Source organism: Quercus robur, chromosome 6 (assembly GCF_932294415.1).
Source record: "Quercus robur chromosome 6, dhQueRobu3.1, whole genome shotgun sequence".
Taxonomy (NCBI): domain Eukaryota; kingdom Viridiplantae; phylum Streptophyta; class Magnoliopsida; order Fagales; family Fagaceae; genus Quercus; species Quercus robur.
Genome location: NC_065539.1, coordinates 127,371 through 146,351, shown reverse-complemented (window position 1 = coordinate 146,351; position 18,981 = coordinate 127,371). Strand labels below are relative to the sequence as shown.

The window sequence follows — 18,981 nt, the reverse complement described above, 5'->3', positions numbered from 1 at the left end:
CATGTTCCGAACTAGGTAAGCAACACATGCAATTTTGTGATTTTCTTTCAGGGGATTTTTTTTTTTTTTTTTTTTTTTTTTTTTGGGATATACTTATTAGAAGTCAGCAGTGGTTTGAATGGTTAGTTAACAATCTTTATAAAGAGTATAGCATCTATCATCATCATTTGAAGATGCAATAATTGTTAGTTAATATATATATATATATATATATATATATTTATATATGCAACTAGCGTGTGTTTGTGTTTAGTACATTGGGAATCCAAAAATATCCCGAGTTCCCACTCATAGGCCACAATATGAAAGAATACTATAAATTATGCGAGAACAATGTTGTGGTACTTTACTAGAGCTACTCTCCAAGTTTGTGACATGGCCTTCTCTTGAATCATGGCATGTAGGCATGTTTTTGTTTTCCAGCCATTTGCGGACATTCACAGCCATTCTTCCTTTTGTTTTAGGAACGATGATTTTATTAGAAATTTGATTCCATATGCTGGGCAACAGGAGTCAGTTAGCCACAGGAGCATTGGAAACTATGCAAGCGTGTTTGAGAGTGTTATTGTTGTTACTCAATTTTCTGCATGACATTTACCTACTGTGATTTTTATGTTTTAATGCTCATTCAGAAATTCATCCTACTTTTATATGATTACTTTGGTGTCTTATATTTATGTTCACCTTTATGGTTTATTAGATTATTTTCCAGTTCTAGCTTGAATTAAGCTCTGGCTGAATAATTCTTATGAAAATTAATTATGAATATAAAGAAAGGGGATGGATTTGCCTGACATAACCACACAAAGGCAAACTCTGCCATTGAGGTAATTTGGAACAAATGGGTAGGTAAAAAGAATTTCCAGTAGCCATGCGTTTACCCTATATACTTCATTATAATTTTGTGATTATAATTCCTTTATAGAGTTTTGACAATTAACTATTTGATTTTTTTTTTTTTAATAAGTAATGAACTATTTGAATATTTAACTGCAACAATCTATGGGAAGATATTTTTAATGCAAGAGGTGCTTCTTTTGCGATAAAATACATTGCTTATAAAAAAATCTATTAAAAAATGCACGAATCATCCTAAGATTCGAAGAAAACTATAAATGTCCAACTGTAGCGACTAGTGATTGTGGATGAAACCCTTGGCAAACACCACAACTTATGATGTGGAAGACTTTTCTTTTTATAGAGGAAATTCCAGATAATGATGTCTAAACAACTAATTTGATTGGGATTGGCAATAATGAAGGGTAAATTGAATGTTTAATTAAGATGCACATCAGAAGCGCCCCAGGAGGGGTGGCCTAGCGGTGTGGGATCCCGCGTGCATGCTCATGGTCCCATGTTCGAGTCGTGGCGGGTACCATGTGGGGGGGGGGGGATTTATGGCATGCAATGCGCCCCACACTCTGGCTCTCTTGGGGTGTTAGGGTGAGGTTTGTGGCGTCTCGGTCACAGTAGCTATGGCTCAATCCAACATTCCCTAGCGGGGGGGTGCCCCTATTAGGTCACGCCCTGGGGGTAAGTCACATATGGTCGCCCCCGCCCCCCTTCTTGTTCATCAAAAAAAAGATGCACATCAGAAGCCAATCAACCCAAAACTTGGTTTATAAACACTTGTATTTATGAACTGCTCTGAATTCATAGCCCAAGGGCAATATAATGCCCAGATGCATATTCTTCTTTCTACCCAAGTCCTTTTATCCATCATGATAAGCAAACTAAGATACTTTGGTACATATTATATATTATGGTTTGTGAATTTGTGTGGTGATTGTTTCTAGCGTGGACCAACAGGAGAAACAACTAATTATTTGTTATATCATATAATATAAAAATGTATATTATAATTCAAGTACACCAAAGCCAATCACTTCTATTTAAGTACACCAAAGTCTATATTGCTGCCCATCCCATCTATCTTGCAGCCAGTAATTTGCATTTCAGCTACCCCACCAAATTGTCCACTAGCATTAACCTGTAAAAAAGTTTAACCAAAAGAGTATAAGATGACTGATTATAAAGGAACAAGGACAAAACACCAAGAGTAGATACAATAATGGCTTTTTGACACATTACAAAGCTTACTTGGCAATTATAAAATATATTAGTTTAATAAAGACTAATATTTACACATTTATAAATAAATAAAAAAATTCGTGCAAAATATGAGACAACCACTAATCTCTATAAAAGTCTCTATCCTATGATAAACTATTTTCTCAGGTTTAGACTTTCCGAATCACGCGTTCATTATTTTCCCAAATTCTTTTTTAGGGTGAAATAGGACTATTTCCTTTCGAAATAAGTGTATAACTATTTTCAATTTTTTTTTTTTTTTTAAATGTATAGTATCTAATCCTACCATTATAATATGAAAGAAATATCCTTGCTTATCATTTAGGATGACGAAGGTAACTATAACTATTTTACCAATATAACTCAAGGGGGTTGGCCAAGTTGGTTGGACTCTTAGTTTTAAAGTGCTTGTACTGGGCTCGACTAGATGTGCTCCCTAGTTCGAGTCTTGTTACCTGCACTTTGAAAAGAATTTCCTGGACCAGTACTTTACCTCTTCGTGGGCCCAACCGGCACGAACAGTGATTAGTCTCTAGTTAAAAGTCTCGAGGTAACACTATGAAAACACCAACAAAACAAAAAAAAAACTATTTTACCAATATTCAAATATTTTAGTTGAATATTTGCAACTTGCTAGCACTATTTAGTATTCTTGACTAAAAATTTTCGTCAATTGTTTTGTATTGGAATGTCAGGCCAAAACGTTGTTCAAAGTCGAAGGCCTGAAGCCTGCCTCTCTCTCTAAAATCTCATTAAACTCTAAAACAAAACAGTTCTCAAGTTGTTCTCAGGAGGACCCAAAGACAAAATAAAGGAAAGGAAGGGGGCAAAAATTAAGAAGAAGAACAAAGAAAGGAACAGGTTGGGTCAAAAATAAACTTGTCAGTTTAAAAACAAACAGCTTCTTCATTATCCTGTCATTAATGAATCGTTGGTCAGAGGAGATCGAGGAACTGCGGCGACAAATGAAAAGACTAATTATGGATCTGCAGCTACAAGTGCAAGTACAGGTGAGGGTTATAAGGAATAGTAATATTATTGTGTCGCTTTGGTTTTTGGAAGCGGCAGCGTTCTTCGAAGCTCATAGCCAGGCCACACCAGCCGATACTTTTGCGTTCGGTGGTCCATTTGACAGCTCCTACTACACCACCTTCGCGGTGGTATCGCCGGCCACAATCAGCAATGAAGCCCTTCAAGTGACTCCAGATTCAGCCGGTAATTTCACCCTCTCAAACAGGTCAGGCCGAGTGTTGTTCAACCATTCATTCAAGCTTTGGGAAGATCTTGCTGGAGCTGGAGGTGGAGTTGGAGTCAAGGTGGCATCTTTCAACTCTTCCTTTCTCCTCAACATTTTTCGCGTTAATAAGTCCACCGCAGGAGAGGGTCTTGCTTTTATCATCGCCCCGGACTTGGATCTCCCAACGGGTAGTGACGGTCAATACCTGGGTTTTACCAACTCCACCACTGATGGCAACTCCACCAACCGTCTCATCGCCATCGAGTTGGACACCTTCAAGCAGGATTTCGACCCGGACAGCAACCATGTGGGTCTCGACATCAACAGCGTTCGATCTAACAAAACCGTGTCTTTGTCCCCGTTGGGCATCCAGCTGGCCCCTAATGACACCAGATTTTACATGGTGTGGATCCAGTACGACGGGGGAAACAAGTCTCTGTCGGTGTTCATGGCAGAGCAAATGCAAGATAAGCAAGGGAAACCCCAACAGTACACTGTAGACAAGCCCAACAAACCTGTGCTCACTGCGGATCTTGGCCTTGGAAGCCCTGTCAACAAGAACTCCTACTTCGGATTCGCAGCCTCCACGGGAACGAGCGACATCCAGCTCAACTGCGTGCTCAGGTGGAATCTGACCGTGGAGAAGCTTCCGGGCGGTGATGAAGAATCGTCAAGTAGTCACGAGGGGCTTAAGATTGGTTTGGGGGTTGGAGTGCCTTGCTTGGTTTTGGTGCTGATGGGGATTGCTGGTTTGGGGTATTATGTGCACAAAAAGCGTGTTGCAGCAGCTGCTTCAGGTCCCAATATATTGGGTGCGCTTAAAAGCCTCCCAGGAACGCCTAGAGAGTTCAGCTTTAAGGAACTCAAAAGTGCTACCAACAACTTCGACGAGAAGCATAGATTGGGTCAAGGTGGTTTCGGTGTGGTCTATAAAGGTGTGATTCCTAAGGAGAATCTGCAAGTCGCCGTCAAGAGGTTCTCCATGATTCGAACTCGTGCCCTGTCTTCTTCTTCTTCTTCTTTTTTTTTTTTTTTTTTTTTTGTGTGTGTGTGTGGGTGGTAAAGAGGAGATAATTAGATTAGATTAGATTAAATAGAAACAGTTATACCCCAAGTGGTTCGGGTATACAAAACACTAGTAGCATCATTAGTTAAGACCTCCATAACATCAAAAGGAGGGGATACATAATAAACAAAAGGATCAAACTGGCTATGTCCTAGTTTAGCAAGGAAGTCAGCAGCACAGTTAGTCTCTCTGAAGCAGTGTTGCAGCTGGATCTGCTGGAAAGCTTGGAGAGTGTTCCTGCAATAATCCACAATGGGTAACTCGTGCCCTGTCACCTATGTTGAATCGATGCTCTTTGGTATCCACTTTTTAGTTAGCCAGTCTGTTTTGTTTGTCCCAGTATCAATGATATCTTTTGTTATTATTGTTTTAGACAAAAAAGAGAAAGGGTTAAAAGTATGAGTAATGTTAGGTAGATATAATTGGGACAATTTTGTACTACAGCTCGTCACTACGGGTTAGGTGAAGTGACTAGTTAAAGTGTAATTATGAGTCATGTGGAGATACACCTTTAACTCGTCACGTGACGAATTATAACACAAAATTAGAGGGTTGACTGGTTAAAGGTTGCTTGGTGAGAAAATCTGTTGGACCTGTTGGAGTCGTAGCTTCATTTCCTGGTTTTGTTTGGTGAGTTCTTCAATGGTGGCCGCAAGAGCTTGAACTTGCTGGGCCAAGGCTGCAGAATCTGGATTAGGTTCCATCTGAATGTAGAGGGTTGATGGAAACTATGTTTTCAAATATGAATCTGAAAATGTCGTTCCCCACAGACAGCGCCAAATTGATGAGGCGTGAATTCGTCAGTCGAGATGGGCAGATGGAACCAGCCTCCTGTCAGCGTGAATGTATCCTCTATGATGGTCACCGGTGTGGTGCCTGCCACAATGCCTCCGATGCCAAAGTTAGAACAGAAAAACACTTTGCGAAATGAAATGTATAAGCAAGATAACAATAGGTGTTTCTTGGAGTGTGTATATATGTACCTTCTGTTGACAATGTGAGGGCTTTATATATGTGATTTTGGTTGCTAGTCGTTGTGGTGTTAATGCCTTTCTTAGTAATGCCCCCTGCCCAATAATGGGGCTTTTAATAGGCTCACAACGGTCTGCTTGGCTGGTTTCGTAACTGTCCAAGTCACTAGCTGGTTACATTGAATGATTTTCCTGTCCTCGTCAGTGATGACTGGTTTCCTCGTCATTTGAGATGACCTCGTCATGAGTGTTGATTTCGTCAAGGGGACGTAATCTCGTCACTCCCATCATCTATCACCTATATAATTTAGATTGGCTAGCTTCAAAGCTCTAATTAGGATGTTAAAATTTTCTTTCCCTTTTATCCATTTCTATGACATCTGTTTGATTAATTAAAACATATCATTGAGTTTTTATTTATTTAATTTTTATAATTCAAATTCAACCTCAAATCTTTTTAAGTATTATTATATTTAAAGAATATATATATATGCAACAATATATCAAAGCATATATATATATATATATATATATATATATTATTTATCTCTTTCCCCCCCCCCTCCTCTCCCAAATCTCTCCCTCTCTCTCTCTCTCTCCTTGATTTTCTTTTGTTCATATTAATTAATTGGAAAATAGATTTTAATTATAGAAAAAACTAATGTTTTGGATTAAACAATATTGTGGAGGATATCAATGAGGTTAAGAAATTTTATAACTATAATGGTTCTACCATTTCCTCATCATATGTATTGGATTTGAATAATGTGTGTAGGGATGAAGGGCCCAAATGAGAATATTGGGCCTTGGGCCGCGCCCGAGGACAAACCAATGCAAATGAAGGCAGATAGATATTGGGCCGAGGAAAAGGTCAGGACATAATGAGTAGGTGATGTTGTTTGAAGAGCAATGCCACCTCGACCAACAGTACAGAGGTCTAAAGTTTGACTACCCATCAAGTACTAGATAGTAGGCAATCGTGCTTGGATGGATAAGCGTCAGAAAGATATAAGACAAAAGAGAAGTGAGAAATATCTTAGAAGAAAGCTGCTACCATTGCATTGAATGTTCTACATCTAACCCTCTGGCCGCATTAATGTGGAAGTGATGCTTGAACAGTTACTTTCAACCTTATAACTACTCCCAAAAACTTTAGGAAGGTGCTGATGGGACAAGTATGAAGAAGATTAGTAGTCTGATCTATACATGGAGGGCTAAGATGAAAGAAAGAAAGGAAGTATAAAAGGATGAACTCCCTTACAGAGGGGGAGAAAAACCAAAGAAAATATGACAGTGTAACTAAGAACTGTAATTTTTGTATAAGTCTAAGAGAAATATATAAAAACATACCTTCCTCGAACTTGACCGAGGAAAGCATTTTTTGTTCAAATTGTTTGTTCATTCCATTAATAACTACTCTATTGTGACAATATCTTCCTAACTCATTGAACGTTCAATCTTAAGCCTACTCTCCAACAAATTTATTGTTTTGGGCTCATTAGGCCATTGTCCATCCATTTTTTGGGCTGTGGAGCAAAACGTGCCCTTACAATGTGCACATATATATATATATATATATATATATATATATATATATATATATTTGTTTGATGATTTATATAGAAATTGCATAGACATAAATTTGTTTATGTGTTTAAAAGTGTTCACTAACTATTTGGACAAATAAAAATGGGAAAAGAAAATTTAATTGAAGCTGGACTTGTTAAAGAAGGAGAATGTTAACTTAATCGTTATCTAATTTGATTCAAATGTAAACTTCTATTAAGCAAATAAATTCAACACTTTGATATTACCCTATTACCTATAAAATTTATGCAGGGGGCACACTACAGTTTATTTAGGGGGTTCAAATGAGTCCCCTGACTTCAAAAAAAAAAAAAATATATATATATATATATAATATTTTTTTTTGTTAGTTTAATACTTTTATTCTTAATTTTTTTTTCACACCTTGACTTAAATCTTACACACCCTTATTACAAGTATTTCCGACTCTAAGAGTAAAGAGTAAGTGTTTGTGTTTGTGATTGTGATTGTGAATTGTAAGTGTCATTCTTTATTATAAATTTATATTATGTGTGTGAGTGTGTCTAATATTGATTTTGTGCATTATTTTATATTATAATGTTATTTAATTTGTATGAATTATGATGTGTGTGGATGTTCATGTGTACAGTATAAGTATGATATAACTTTATATAATTTAATAATTAGGAAATAAAGAGGGTTTGTTACATGTGTGTGTATTGTTATCATATTATAATAACTTTAAAAAAAATTAGTAAAATTCAACAAAAAAATTGTAAAGTTAGTGATTGTTTAAGCATTTGATTGGTTAAGTATACACGTAGTGTATAATTTTATATAATATGAATGAGTGTGGTTGTTTGCATCAATAATTAATATGGAGCCAATGAGTTGAGATTAGTCATTTAGTTTAAAATATTTTTATAAAAACAAAGACAAATATATATTTTTTGTGTGCAGAAAGACTGATAGATTTCATTAAATAGAAAATTAGCCAAAATTGGCTAAGAGTACATTATTGATGTGTGATGGAACATCCTCCATCCACACTAAAAAACTGCTAACATATCTAGTCAGGTTGTGAGCTATAGAATTATCTTGTCTTCGAATGTGAGAAAAACGAACACAAGAGAAGGAATCTGTTAAAACTTTGGCCTCAGCAATTAAATGACCATAGGAAGCAAAAGATTCATCTTCACTACAAAGAACTTTGATGATCACCTCAGAATCCCCCTCCAATATAATGGAAGAGAAATTGAGCTCCTGTGCAAATCTCAACGCCCTAACCGCAACCTTTGCTTCAACATCAGCAACTGAGTAAGGTAAAATAATATTTTTTGCCATAAAAGCCATAACCAAGCCTTGGGAGTTTTAGACTACACCAATACCAGCTTCTCCTGATTCCTGAAATATTGCTCCATCAAAATTGATCTTGACAGAAGGAGACCACTGAATTCTACTTGTATTTGGAGTACATGCTAAATGAGGTTTCATGGATAGACCCTTTTAGGGATGGAGGGAGACTTGATTGGCCCCCCCTAATTTTTAAAAAAAAAAATTAATATATACATAGGCACCAATTTTTGTAATTTTGTTCTATAAAATCACACTTTGCCCCCTTAACATTATCATTGATTCTTTTAAGAGTACTAATCTAGCTACAAAATTTTCTTTAATATTTTTATAAATTGTTGAGGTAGTAAACTGTTATTGGTTTGCATTTGGGCCCATCACTGACCTCACATTTTTACTTACTAATAATTACTCCACACATTAATAATTTGTAGAAAATTTTGTAATTTTAGCATTTTCCTCATTTTAAAGGCCAGATCTAAAATCTAAACCAAAATAAACAAGCCCAAAAAAATTATTCAACAACAAAAATTACCAATAATGAAGCTAAAAACAATTAAACTCAATCAACCAATTTTACCCAAAACAAACAACCTGGATGCACACATAAAAAACACAAAAAAACCATTAGCAGTTAAGCAACCAAGCCGGAAGTTAGAGCCACCACACGCAACCAATAGCAAAATTGCCCTCTAACTTCAAGTCCTGGATCTAATTTAAAATTAGTTTGGAGTTGTTTTGCCATAGGAATCACATCATTTATTGGTTAAGGTTTGTCTTCCACCCGAAGTCTATTCCTTCTAAACCAAAAAGTCCAAATATACATGGCAAATGTTTCTAAATCCTTCTTCTCTTCAACCACGTATTTAAACAGATCAACAAATTTGGAGAAAACCTTGCTATCCCGAAAAGTCCAAGCTGCATCTGAATTCCACACAGCTGAAACTTCAAGACAAGCCCATAAAAGCGTGGATCACATCCTAAGGAAACTGTTTACACTGATCGCAAGAATCTTCAGATAGAACATTCCTGTAGACTAGGTTTGTTTTAACTGGGAAGGAATTTTACAAGCTCTCCAAAGCAAACTCTTCACTTTATTTGGAATCCTACACCCCCAAATATTTTTCCAGACAAATAGATAATAAGTTAATTGCAACTGCATAAAGATAAAAATGTTAGACAAACTTAACAAAATAAAATGGTCATAGGCTCATAACTACCCATATTAACAATAGATACTCGTAATGAATTATCATGTAACAATTCAAAATTTGAAAATTTATAAAAGGAAATTATAAGACTTTATATATTATTATTATTTTGTTGATAACTCAATATATTTAAAATTTCTTTTTATTAAAATTTTTCAATGACCCCTAAAAAAAATTCTTAATGCCGCTGCTGAATTTATGCAAAGAAAAAATATATTAGTTTAATAAAGACTAATATTTACACATTTATAAATAAATAAAAAAATTCGTGCAAAATATGAGACAACCACTAATCTCTATAAAAGTCTCTATCCAATGATAAACTATTTTCTTAGGTTTAGACTTTCCGAATCACGCGTTCATTATTTTCCCAAATTCTTGTTTGGGGTGAAATAGGACTATTTCCTTTTGAAATAAGTGTATAACTATTTCCTTTTTTTTTTTTTTTTTTTTTTTTTTTTAATGTATAGTATCTAATCCTACCATTATAATAGGAAAGAAATATCCGTGCTTATCATTTAGGATGACGAAGGTAACTATAACTATATTACTAATATTCAAATATTTTAGTTGAATATTTGCAACTTGTTAGCATTATTGAGTATTATTGACTAAAAAGCTTCGTCAATTGTTTTGTATTGGAATGTCAGGCCAGTTCAAAGTCGAAGGCCTGAAGCCTGCCTCTCTCACTCTGAACAAAACAGTTCTCAAGTTTTTGTTCTCAGGAGGACCCAAAGACAAAAATAAAGGAAAGGAAGGGGGCAGAAATTAAGAAGAAGAAGAAAGAAAGGGACAGGTTGGGTCAAAAATAAACTTGTCAGTTTAAAAACAAGCAGCTTCTTCATTATCCTGTCATTAATGAATCGTTGGTCAGCGGAGATCGAGGAACTGCGGCGACAAATGAAAAGACTTATTATGGATCTGCAGCTACAAGTACAGGTGAGGATGATAAGGAATAGTAATATTATTGTATTGCTTTGGTTTTTGGCAGCGGCAGCGTTCTTCGAAGCTCATAGCCAGGCCACACCAGCCGATACTTATAAGTTCGGTGGTCCATTTGACAGCTCCTACTACACCACCTTCGCGGTGGTATCGCCGGCCACAATCAGCAATGAAGCCCTTCAAGTGACTCCAGATTCAGCCGGTAATTTCACCCTCTCAAACAGGTCAGGCCGAGTGTTGTTCAACCATTCATTCAAGCTTTGGGAAGATCTTGCTGGAGCTGGAGGTGGAGTTGGAGTCAAGGTGGCATCTTTCAACTCTTCCTTTCTCCTCAACATTTTTCGCGTTAATAAGTCCACCGCAGGAGAGGGTCTTGCTTTTATCGTCGCCCCGGACTTGGATCTCCCAACGGGTAGTGACGGTCAATACCTGGGTTTGACCAACTCCACCACTGATGGCAACTCCACCAACCGTCTCATCGCCATCGAGTTGGACACCTTCAAGCAGGATTTCGACCCGGACAGCAACCATGTGGGTCTCGACATCAACAGCGTTCGATCTAACAAAACCGTGTCTTTGTCCCCGTTGGGCATCCAGCTGGCCCCTAATGACACCAGATTTTACATGGTGTGGATCCAGTACGACGGGGGAAACAAGTCTCTGTCGGTGTTCATGGCAGAGCAAATGCAAGATAAGCAAGGGAAACCCCAACAGTACACTGTAGACAAGCCCAACAAGCCTGTGCTCACTGCGGATCTTGACCTTGGAAGCCTTGTCAACAAGAACTCCTACTTCGGATTCGCCGCCTCCACGGGAACGAGTGACATCCAGCTCAACTGCGTGCTCAGGTGGAATCTGACCGTGGAGAATCTTCCGGGCGGTGATGAAGAATCATCAAGTAGTCACGAGGGGCTTAAGATTGGTTTGGGGGTTGGAGTGCCTTGCTTGGTTTTGGTGCTGATGGGGATTGCTGGTTTGGGGTATTATGTGCACAAAAAGCGTGTTGCAGCAGCTGCTTCAGGTCCCAATATATTGGGTGCGCTTAAAAGCCTCCCAGGAACGCCTAGAGAGTTCAGCTTTAAGGAACTCAAGAGTGCTACCAACAACTTCGACGAGAAGCATAGATTGGGTCAAGGTGGTTTCGGTGTGGTCTATAAAGGTGTGATTCCTAAGGAGAATCTACAAGTCGCCGTCAAGAGGTTTTCCAGGGGCAACCTCAAGGGTAAAGATGATTTCTTGGCTGAGCTTACCATTATCAATCGCCTTCGTCACAAACATCTCGTCCGATTGCTCGGTAAAGTCATTTTTCAATCTCTTCTTTTGTTTCTGTATATATATATATGGTATGTGTTAGCCGTGTCTCACTTAATTTGCTCTAATACGTTTGCTTTAATAAACTGATTTGCTAAACACCATATGCAATGCATTGATCTCCTTGAACAAATTAAGCCCAACGCTAGCTTGCTAATGACAATTAAAATTTGCTCTGATTGTTGCTAGCGAAGATAGTGCTCAAATTAATATATGCTTAAATTATTACTATTATCACTGCTTGCTATTCTTTTTTTTTTTTTTTTTTTTTTACCATATATTAGGGCCAGGGATGCGGGAACAAAATATAAGCTTTTGAAATTTGACTACAATATGACTTTGGATTCCAATAACTTCATTTTTCTGTTCGTTCTTCTCCATGATTCGAACTCGTGCCCTGTCACCTGTGTTGAATCTATGCTCTCTGGTACCCACTTTTTAGTTAGCCAGTCTGTTTTGTTTGTCCCAGTATCAACGATATCTTTTGTTATTATTGTTTTAGACAAAAATGAGAAAGGGTTAAAAGCATGAGTAATGCGAGGTTAGGTGAGGTGACTAATTAAAGTGTGATGGTGGGTCTTAAGGAAACACCTTTAACTCATCACGTGATGAGTTATAGTACAAAATTATGTCAAATTAAATGTCCTTAACTTTAAAAGTATTGAACCCATCAACAGCCTATTCAAGGCATTCTTATAAAGAATGCTAAAAAAAATAGTATTTAACAACTTAAAACACCGATTTATTTATTTTAAAACTATACTTTATTAATCATCTTTTTTCTTTTTCTCTCTTCCTTTCCTTCTTTCTCATCGTTTCCGTCTCTCTCTACTCTTGGAAGCAATAAGAACAACCACTTACCACCACACAAACCCATCCACCCACCAAAAAAAACTCACCATCCATAACACAACCACCACAAACCCCAATCACCCACCAAAAACCCACCACATAAACCCAACCACCCACAAAAAACCCACCATCCATACCACAACCACCATAAACCCCACCACCCACCAACTGAACCACCGCAAGACCCACCAAAAACTGCCGCAGCCACTTCCTTTTCCACCACCATCACAAAACCGGTTCCTTGCTCTTCCACCACCATATAAAAAAAATTAAAAAAAAAAAAAAAATAAAAAAAAAAAAACAGAAACCTTTCTCTTCCACCACGAGTGACGGCAGCAGCGATGGTGCAATGAAGAAGAGATGGCCATGAAACTTTGGCTTGGGTTCAGTTTTAGACGGAGAAGGAAGGGATTGGGTGAGAGGGAGAAGGGGAGCTGGGGAGGGACTAGAGCCATAGACCTTTTTTTTTTTTTTTAGGAAAAACTAGAGCCATAGACTTGGCGTTAGAATCAAAGACAAAAAATAAATTAAATAAAAGAAAAAATGGGTAGTTACAGTTAGAAGGTAATAAAATAATATTTTTTTATATCATCATGCTACAGTGTGGTGTCACGTATTTACCTAGGGGAAAAATTAAAAAAAAAAAAAAAAAAAATTTGGGCGGGGGCTTAGGTCACGTCACAATTTGTATTTATTTTCATGGGAATTGGGTCCTTGTTGCGTAGTAGGAAATTATTAATAGGAATCTTCTGCACATGCTATAGCTAAACGAAACGAATTTTTAAACGTGCGATCCAACTGTCGACCGCGGGAAATTTTTGCCGTATAGCGTATAGTAGTGGACTGGTGGGTCTCACTCTCTCATATATATATATATATATATATATATAAAGTCAAACTATTCATGACATACTACTGTGCAAGGATGCACGTAATAAAATACTTTCCTAAAGCTGATTCTCCAAAAAAATAATTAGTAAAGCTATAATATCAGCTTCGTGATCAGTAGCTTTTATCCGGGCTTGGGCTTTGAGACAGATTTTCAACCATGAAATTAGAAAGACTTCAGCCCTATTCCTTATTATTCCACCACTGAATACTTGTTACGATGATAGGAACATCATTATCACATCACAAGTACCCGTTACAAACTCATTTGACCCAATTGAGTTTGTTGATTGTTTTGAGTGAACCAAGAACTCTTAATGGATAAATAGACTATTTTGAGGGAGGCTACACCTCCAAAGTGAATATTTACTTAATAATAACATTTATAAATAGATAACTTTACAAAATAAAGCTAATATTTAAATTTAAAAAAAAACCTAATATTTATTTACAACAAGTAGATAAGATTTATTCAAATACTAAGCTAATAATTTATCCTATTCATTACTCCTCCCTTGAAATTAGCCATTGTCTTCAAGGGTTTAATTTGAAAATGATTCTCGCATAAGAGCTTGATCTTCACAGCTTGATCTTCACAAGTTGCTTCCCATGGTCCTCTTTTTTTTGAGTTTGCATTGCCTATCATTTTCCTTAGTTAGCTTCTCTTGTTCATAGAGATCCAAATTCCTCTCTTTGGTTGCGCATTGCCCACCACCCTCTTTAATTGGTGTCTCTTGTTCATATCTAGCCAAACGCAAGGACTTGCATATCACTTGCATTTTTTTGATACTTTCAACTACTAGAGATTGAGATTGTATCTCTTTTGATTTGTCCATGCATTCCAACAATTGTTCCAACCATTGTTCCTTCATGCCTGGCTCTGATACCACCTAATTGATAAATAGACTACTTCGAGGAAGTCTAGACCTCCAAAGTGAATATTCACTTAATAATAATATTTTTTAGCTTCCTTTATTAATCAACATCAACCCATATAAATAGATGACTTTACAAAATAAAGCTAATATTTAAATTCAAAAGAAACCTAATCTTTATCTACAACAAGTAGATAAGATTTTTTCAAATACTAAGCTAACAATTTATCCTATTCATTATGTGATTACCCAACTCTTAATAACAAAAACAAAATCTTAAATAATTAAATAAAAACTAAGCACGTAACACTTAGTTGTGAAGTTCACTTATCAAAAAACATAGTTCACATTATGAGAGATGATGCACATCCTCCTCGATCACATGGAACCATTCATAACTTACACTAGTTTTATTATGTATCAATCACAAGCAACACTAGTTGTTAAAGATTTTTGTTTTTATTGGTTCTTTGTTTTAAAACTCTTTGTTTTTACTTAATTCCACTTGAAAAAAGAAAAAGGAAAATAAAAAGAGTTACGTATAACTAATATTGGCATGTAGCATGTGTATCTTTTAGTATTTTACAAACCATGTTGATGTAGCACGTATACCCTAACTAAAATTCAAGTTGGTGTATGTGTTTGGTTTTTGGTTGCATTTTTTTAATTAATTAATAACCCATTCGGATACCGGTCTGGACACTAATCAACAATTAATTAATGCTAGCTATGGTTTGGCAATTGGCTCACAATTAATAACGCTCGCATATATACATGATGATTTCAGGATGGTGCCACAAGAATGGAGTACTGCTTTTGGTGTATGAGTACATGCCTAATGGCAGCTTGGACAATCACTTATTTTGTGGGCCAGAAAGCAATACAACCCTGGAATGGGAGCTGAGATACAAGATCATATCAGGAGTGGCATCAGCGCTGCATTACCTCCATAACGAATACGACCAGAGAGTGGTACACCGGGACCTTAAGGCCAGCAACATCATGTTGGACTCCTACTTCAATGCTCGTCTGGGCGACTTTGGGCTAGCACGAGCGTTAGACAATGAGAAAACCTCTTACGCGGAGCTGGAGGGTGTGCCAGGGACCATGGGCTACATAGCTCCCGAGTGCTTCCACACTGGCAAAGCCACCTGCGAGTCCGATGTTTATGGTTTTGGGGCAGTGTTGCTGGAAGTGGTATGTGGTCAGCGTCCATGGACCAAGATTGCAGGCTTCCAGTTCCTGGTGGATTGGGTTTGGTGGTTGCATCGCGAGGGACGAATATTGGACGCTGTGGATGAGAGGCTGCAGGGAGACGAATACGTGGTTGAGGAGGCACAGAGGCTTTTGCTTCTTGGCCTTGCATGCTCACATCCGATTGCTGGGGAGAGGCCCAAAACGCAGACCATTATTCAGATTATATCAGGAGCAGTGGCGGTTCCCCACGTGCCACCATTCAAGCCCGCTTTTGTGTGGCCGTCCACAATGCCAGATAGCAGCAATAGTAACAGCACGATGGCTAATGCTACAACAGCTGATTCCACTCCCATTTCCATGTCATCTTGGCGTTTTGGGTCAGGTTCGGAATCAGCTGGTTGGACACCTCACTATGCAAGCAGGGAAAGCTGTGGAGGTGCAGGTGGGGGTTACAGTGATATATAGCTAGCTCTCTCGTGTAGGGATGAATTACTACAGTACTATTGGTCGATGCACCATTAATTTCCTGTTTGATATTTCCTCTTCTACTTCTTTTCTGTTTTAATTTCCTTCCTTCTTTCTAAAGAAACAAATTTCTAAATTCTAAACGACATTCTTCAATTAAATTTGGGTTGGGAATGGGTAGGCTCAACATCCAAGCCGTATTAAACAGACGGTTATTTTTGGCTTTAAAATGTCAAATGTGTGTAAAAACTTAATTACCAAGGAAATTATATATATAGATCTCATGATTTTACTTCGGTATATGGTCAATTCACTGCGATGTTTCACACAGCATGACGTGTATCTTCTTAATTACATGTCCATTGTCATCTAAATTAGTCCAAATCTCCGAAATTTTCATTTGTTTTTTCCAGGATTTCCTATCATCCTTTGTCCTCTCGTGTGTTTGAACCATGCTTAATTGCTTATGCCAGTATATTGAATACCTTAGAACATTGTTAAGACTGTATTGCTGTAACAATGTTCGATACCAACTGTTCCAAATGATATCACAACAGGCATAATTGCAAAGTCTAAAGTAACATAAAAAGCTTAGGCGTATAATGAGCCTTTTATTAGTTACATAAACTGGCAAGTCTTGACTTGATACGCATGCATTTATGGGTTGGCGCGTACAAATTGGAGGGCTTCACCAGCATGCAATTTTTTGGAAATCCGGAGTTTCCTATATTCTTCATAAGTAAAAGGGAGAAACTGGCGAGGGTTGTCAGAGTCAACAAGTTCTGGTGGGGCTTCAACTGCCTCTTCCTTGGGTCCTAAGAGAAATGAAGCAATTGACACTCGGATACATGCTTCCTTGCACTGTACTCGATGCTTCACGTTACAAAATCTTCCATTGCTCCATGCCTTCAACATATATTAACAAACATTAGTTAACTCAAAATCAAAAATCAAAAATCAAAAATCAAAAATCAAATCATATAGTATTATTATAAAATGGGATCCTCTGCATATATGCATATTGCATACCTTAGCAACATCCCCAAGATTGACAAGCAAGGTGCCTACCCAGGGATCCACGGATACGAAGGCACCAGACTTGTCCATGACTTCAAGACCACCCACGTTTTCATCATCTTGAAGTATGGTTAGGAATCCTGAATCCGTGTGTATTTGTACACCAGAGGATCCTACAGTTTCAGGTGTGAAGTTGTATTTGTTAATTCTAAACTGGCAAGGCCATCCCTTGAACAAGTCGCTAGCCAAACCCATACTTTTGGCCAACATTCGTCCTAAATCATTGGCCAGCTCGTGTATTGCTTCAGCATACATCTCTATTGTTTCTCTGACAATAAAAGTATTGCCTAAGTAGAATTAAGCTTTCAAAACAAAACAGGTGGTTCAAACAGTGAATAACAAACATGCTCCAAAACTTGGGTTAGGGAAAAATCATCTAGGAAACTACCAATTTTTAGTACATAAGCTTCACAAATAGATGCCCCATCAATATAATATGTTCATACTTAATATGGACTTCAAATTTCATGTTAATAAGATCTTATTTACTATCCGACAGTCATTAATCTGTGATTATCTTAATATCTATGAAACATTATAATCTTTTGTCAACATAAAAAATCAACTTCTTTTAATTTCAAGCCATCATATATGTTTTACTTTAAATCTCAAGTCTTGGCATGCAAATTATTTGTGTTTTGTGTTTAGAATTTTGAGAAAATTGTTACAACTAGAACAACAGCAGTAGTATAAGTATTAATTAAGAGGGAAAAAAGAAAAAGGAAGGAAGGAAGAGCCAGGGAGGTGGAAATAAAAAGATGAAAATTAAGAAACCTTTGGTGAGGGGAGAGATCCAATTGAGAAGAAAAGGTACGCAGAGATTGAGAAGAGGCCAAATCATAGAGACCCAAGGCCTCATAAAAAGGGTTGACCTGGGTGGGAGCCATGTAACCACTGCCGGCGATGACGTCTGTGTTGCGCATTTTGATTTCCATGGGAAGGTCAAGCACTTCTCTCACCACTTTCTTCATCTCTGACATCAGACTCGAGGGGATCTTATGGTTCACAATCCTGAAACAACCCCACTCCTCCGATGCTTCTCTCAGTCTCTTTAGCTGCTCTCCATCATCTTCTTCCAATTTCTGCATATCAATCACCGGGATACGTTTCCCCTCCTCCTCCTCCATCTTATCTTAATTAATTTGCTCTCTACTACTCTCTACTAGATATATAAATAAATATATAGGCTTCTCCATTCCATACTCATACTACACTAAATAAATAAATGCTTTACCTTTTTTTATTATATATTACTTAATTTCTTCTTAGTAACTAGTAAGTAAATTAATGGAATACTTTCTACAAAACACTAAACATGATAAGAGTCCCAGCAACTCATCTCATTACGGAGTCGGACAATGCAAAAGAAGAAGATAACTTTTTTTTAATCTTTAGTTGACCAATTTACGCTCTCTTTTCTATTCACCTTTTAGAGATATGCTTGCGCCACATAAAGAGGCACACAAGTTATGCCACAACTAGTTCACATGATAAATTGTGAAAGTTAAAGAAATGATAGTAGATTTATGTTGATACACCTTTCTATCATTTACAACACCCTATGTAAATGTGTTGTGGCATAAATTATATCACTTTATGTTACATTAGCATATCCTCTATTTGTTTAAAGTTGCCATCTACGAAAGCTATCCTAGCTCTTGAGGTTCCGTATCTCATTTGTTCTTTCCTCTGTTTTTTTTTTTTTTTTTTTTGACCTACTTTCCTTTCCCTTTCTTTTCGGCCTGTTTATTAAGCTCGTCTTAATACAATGTAACTTAAGTTTTCAATGTTTTTAGTTTCTTAATCCTTTTATTCAAAAAACTGATCCAACGTGAAATTAAATACATTTCCCCAACATAATTTCTCTCCAAGTTTGTTTATAAAGAAACTCTTTAAA

At 37.1% G+C, this 18,981-nt stretch overlaps 2 protein-coding genes across 5 annotated transcripts; one reads left to right on the top strand and one right to left on the bottom strand.

The window, feature by feature from the left end:
- The first annotated feature begins 2,903 nt into the window (after positions 1-2,903).
- On the top strand, positions 2,904-16,303 carry LOC126690387 (probable L-type lectin-domain containing receptor kinase S.5). Of its 4 annotated transcripts, none has more exons than XM_050385494.1 (3): positions 2,904-4,303; positions 11,619-11,713; positions 15,133-16,303. In XM_050385494.1, the coding sequence occupies exons 1-3, from the start codon at positions 3,015-3,017 to the stop codon at positions 16,005-16,007; spliced, it is 2,259 nt and encodes a 752-aa protein (XP_050241451.1). In that variant the 5' UTR covers positions 2,904-3,014; the 3' UTR covers positions 16,008-16,303. The 4 variants fall into 4 exon arrangements, with proteins under 4 accessions (XP_050241451.1, XP_050241449.1, XP_050241450.1 ...); XM_050385492.1 differs by having other exon boundaries at positions 2,909-3,390; positions 10,700-11,713; XM_050385493.1 differs by having other exon boundaries at positions 2,909-3,474; positions 10,787-11,713.
- A 212-nt stretch (positions 16,304-16,515) lies between these two features.
- Positions 16,516-18,331, bottom strand: LOC126690389 (2-oxoglutarate-dependent dioxygenase DAO-like). The gene is made up of 3 exons (XM_050385497.1): positions 17,859-18,331; positions 17,037-17,352; positions 16,516-16,913 (listed from the first exon to the last, which is right to left on the bottom strand). Exons 1-3 carry the CDS (start codon positions 18,209-18,211, stop codon positions 16,665-16,667), a joined length of 918 nt encoding a protein of 305 aa, XP_050241454.1. The 5' UTR covers positions 18,212-18,331; the 3' UTR covers positions 16,516-16,664.
- Between the last annotated feature and the right edge of the window lie 650 nt (positions 18,332-18,981).